This window comes from Petaurus breviceps, unplaced genomic scaffold (assembly GCF_028583685.1).
Source record: "Petaurus breviceps papuanus isolate PSGF00001 unplaced genomic scaffold, PetGlider_PUasm1.0 90842, whole genome shotgun sequence".
Lineage (NCBI taxonomy): Eukaryota > Metazoa > Chordata > Mammalia > Diprotodontia > Petauridae > Petaurus > Petaurus breviceps.
In genome coordinates, this window is record NW_027187358.1 from 6,830,246 (window position 1) to 6,833,194 (window position 2,949).

Here is a 2,949-nt window from a genome sequence, read left to right on the forward strand (position 1 = left end):
CCCGGCTTTGAAAACCCAGGTGTTGGTGCTTTTTTCATTGGTGACTAGCTAGGTATGGATGTGATGGTCAGACAGCTAGAAGCTGTTGTGTTATTTTCTGTGTCTGTATTTTTGTTTGCTTGTGACTTCTGTTTGTATTCTCTGAAGTTCAGGGTGCTGACTTTTTCCCCTGAACTAGGTAAATGATGTATGTTTGATTGATTAAACTAAGATTGTTAACCCCTTTTGAGTTGCTTTCCTTTAGAAAAGAAGATCAGAGAACCTGTGCTAGCAGCTATCCTGGGTATGCTAGGGTACTTGCTGCTACAGAGGGCTGGCAACATGGTGTCATGGATTTGGTATTCTTTGAGTCAGGAAGATCTGGGTTGAATTCTGCATCAGACAGTTGCTTTGCTGTGTCACCTTGGGCAAGTCATTTAACCTCAGTTTTTTCATCTATGAAATGAGGAGATTGGACTTGATTCACTCTAAGGTCTCTTCTAGCTCTAAATCTGAGATCCTATGCAAGACTTTTTTTAGCTGCAGATATATGACAACTATATAAAGAATGACCAATAATTATTTCAGCTTTTTTTTGATTTAGGGATGTTGATGTTTCACAAACATTAAAGAAAATCTTTGATTACTTTCTAGGAATAACCAAGGTCCTATAAATGTTGAAGATGTTTTTACCAGCTTTGACAACACAGGGAATATCTGTAAGTTGCAAGTTTGTTCTCTCTATATCTACCTTTTATAAGTTTTACAAGAGTGAATGTACAGTGTGCTTTTTCTTACTAAAATTAAAATTGTATATAGCTTCAGAAGTTATTAAAGGAGAAACTTCTTCTTTTATTAGAAAAGGCAACTTACTTTCTTTTATTTCCTTCCTCCTTTTATTGGAATACATTTAAAAACTATAGGTAAAGAAATGGATCTATTAGGGAAGTGACCAGAATATCAGCTTTCCATCGGAGTTCCTGATAAACAGAGGATAAATTGAGAAAGTAAATATTTTATCTGATCACCCAACTAGGAAAGCATTTTTCTTTAGTAGAGGTATAATCCTATAGAATTTTCTCTACTTGAAGTCACATATCAGCAGAAAATGGAAATTACAAAGCATAAAATATGTTATTGACCAAATTTAAGTCAGTTTATTTTCATTCAGACAGATATTTATTAAATGCTTTATTAAGCCCCTGCTATGTGGAAGGCACTGTGTTAGGCCCTGCACATATTAAATGGGAGCAGAAACAGCCTTTGCCCTTGAGTAGCTTGCACTATAATGGTGTAGGGGGTGGTATTGGGGAAGATGAGCAGAGAACATAGACATAAATAACTGTATCACAGTGAAAGAGGTGCTAAGTTCAAAGACAATGTGCTGCAATGAGTTATTTTACTAAGGCGTTCTTATAGAAATTTCAGATTTACCAAGTGCTTTTTGAGCACAATGCCTTATATACAGTAGGTATTTAGTAAATGCTTGTTGATTAATTGATTGTTTTACTCACAACTCTGTGAGCTTAGTTATTATAGGAATTACTCACACTTTATAGATGAGGAAACCAAGTTAAGGAATTGAAGGGATTTGACCAAGATTATAAAACTAGCAAATAAAAGAGCCAGGATCTGAACCCAGGGTTAATGACTCCAAATTCATTGCTCTTTCTGCTACATTACAACTGCCTCATGAGGAATTTGAAGAGAGAGAGAGATCTCTTTCATCTGGCATAAGTAATAATGAAATAATACATTTACACAAAGCAATGTCAGTCTGTAATTTTTTTTTCAAAATTTTTGCATGTAGGCTGCATTTAATTACTTCAGACACTGTTTGGACAGCATATGTATTCTTTAATAGTTTATATACTTTATGGGGGGAGGGTCTCATTCTTGTGAAGAAAAATACTTGTGACTTTTTCCCTGTAAAGTTCTCTGCAAATGTTCAGAAATATTTAATTTGAAGTATTTTGCTTAAGACGAATGAAGACTATTTGGTAAGATTATGTAGGATGTTCAATTTATGATATAATATGAGGACATAATCTTGTTTTTTGGTAGGGTCACAATTGTTTTCTGGTTAGATGTATGCCCTTTTGGGAGTGAGGCATGAATGACAAGGTTTCCCCTTGTTCTTTGATAGATAAGGTTTATCAAGTGAACTTACCTTTCTATAGTTCAGGAATGACCATACAGCAGATAGCAGAGTAGTTGAAATAACTATGAAGTGCTACTGCCAATATTTCAATTTAAGGTAGGACCACTAGCTGGCAGCATTATATAAAATATAAAGAAGGAGTTTGGGGCATTATTTGTGGCAATGACCACAGAATGATCATTTCCCAGAGGTAATGTTTTCTGGAGCATCTTCCTGTAAAGAAATTACCCAGGCAGCAAGGAGGTGAGATTTTCTTTGTATTCTAAAAGGCCACACCCTAGGTTGCTTACTCCTTTCTAACCCTGGCAGCATCTACTTGGTGGTGGTCTGCTTTCCTTATTTCTCTGGGGCTAGCTAGCCCAATAGACCAATCTCTTCTTTCCTTATTTTACCCAACACAAAGATTTTTTTTCAAATAGCAGCTTTATTGGATAACTTAAAAGGAGAGGAGGCTCTGGGAGGAGTGGGGGCATCTATAAATAGACAAATTTACAGAGAGTAGAATTCTTAAGATATTCATCATATAGTCAGACATTTACTGCCACGTCTTCTAAGGGGACACTTGTCTCCATCCCCCATCTTGTTTTAGATAATTTTTCTTCCATTATTTTTTAGGTTCCTTTACCCCTTTTGTATCTAAGTGCTAGCCTAAGGATACTCCTCTCTAGAAATTGCTGAAGTCTGATCATCAAAGCTTGGATCCTTTTCCTCTTATTCTAATTAGCTCCAAAGACTATCCTCATATTCTGTTTTCTTCTTTTTGGAGGGGGGAGGCAGGACAATTGGGGTTAAGTGACTTGCCCAAGGTC

At 36.1% G+C, this 2,949-nt stretch overlaps 1 protein-coding gene across 1 annotated transcript in view; it reads left to right on the forward strand.

The window, feature by feature from the left end:
- Positions 1 to 2,949, forward strand: part of CAMKMT (calmodulin-lysine N-methyltransferase) — a 536,206-nt gene that overhangs the window by 42,236 nt on the left and 491,021 nt on the right. The window contains 1 exon segment of the mRNA XM_069071614.1: positions 634 to 698. Coding sequence (XP_068927715.1) covers positions 634 to 698 — 65 coding nt within the window.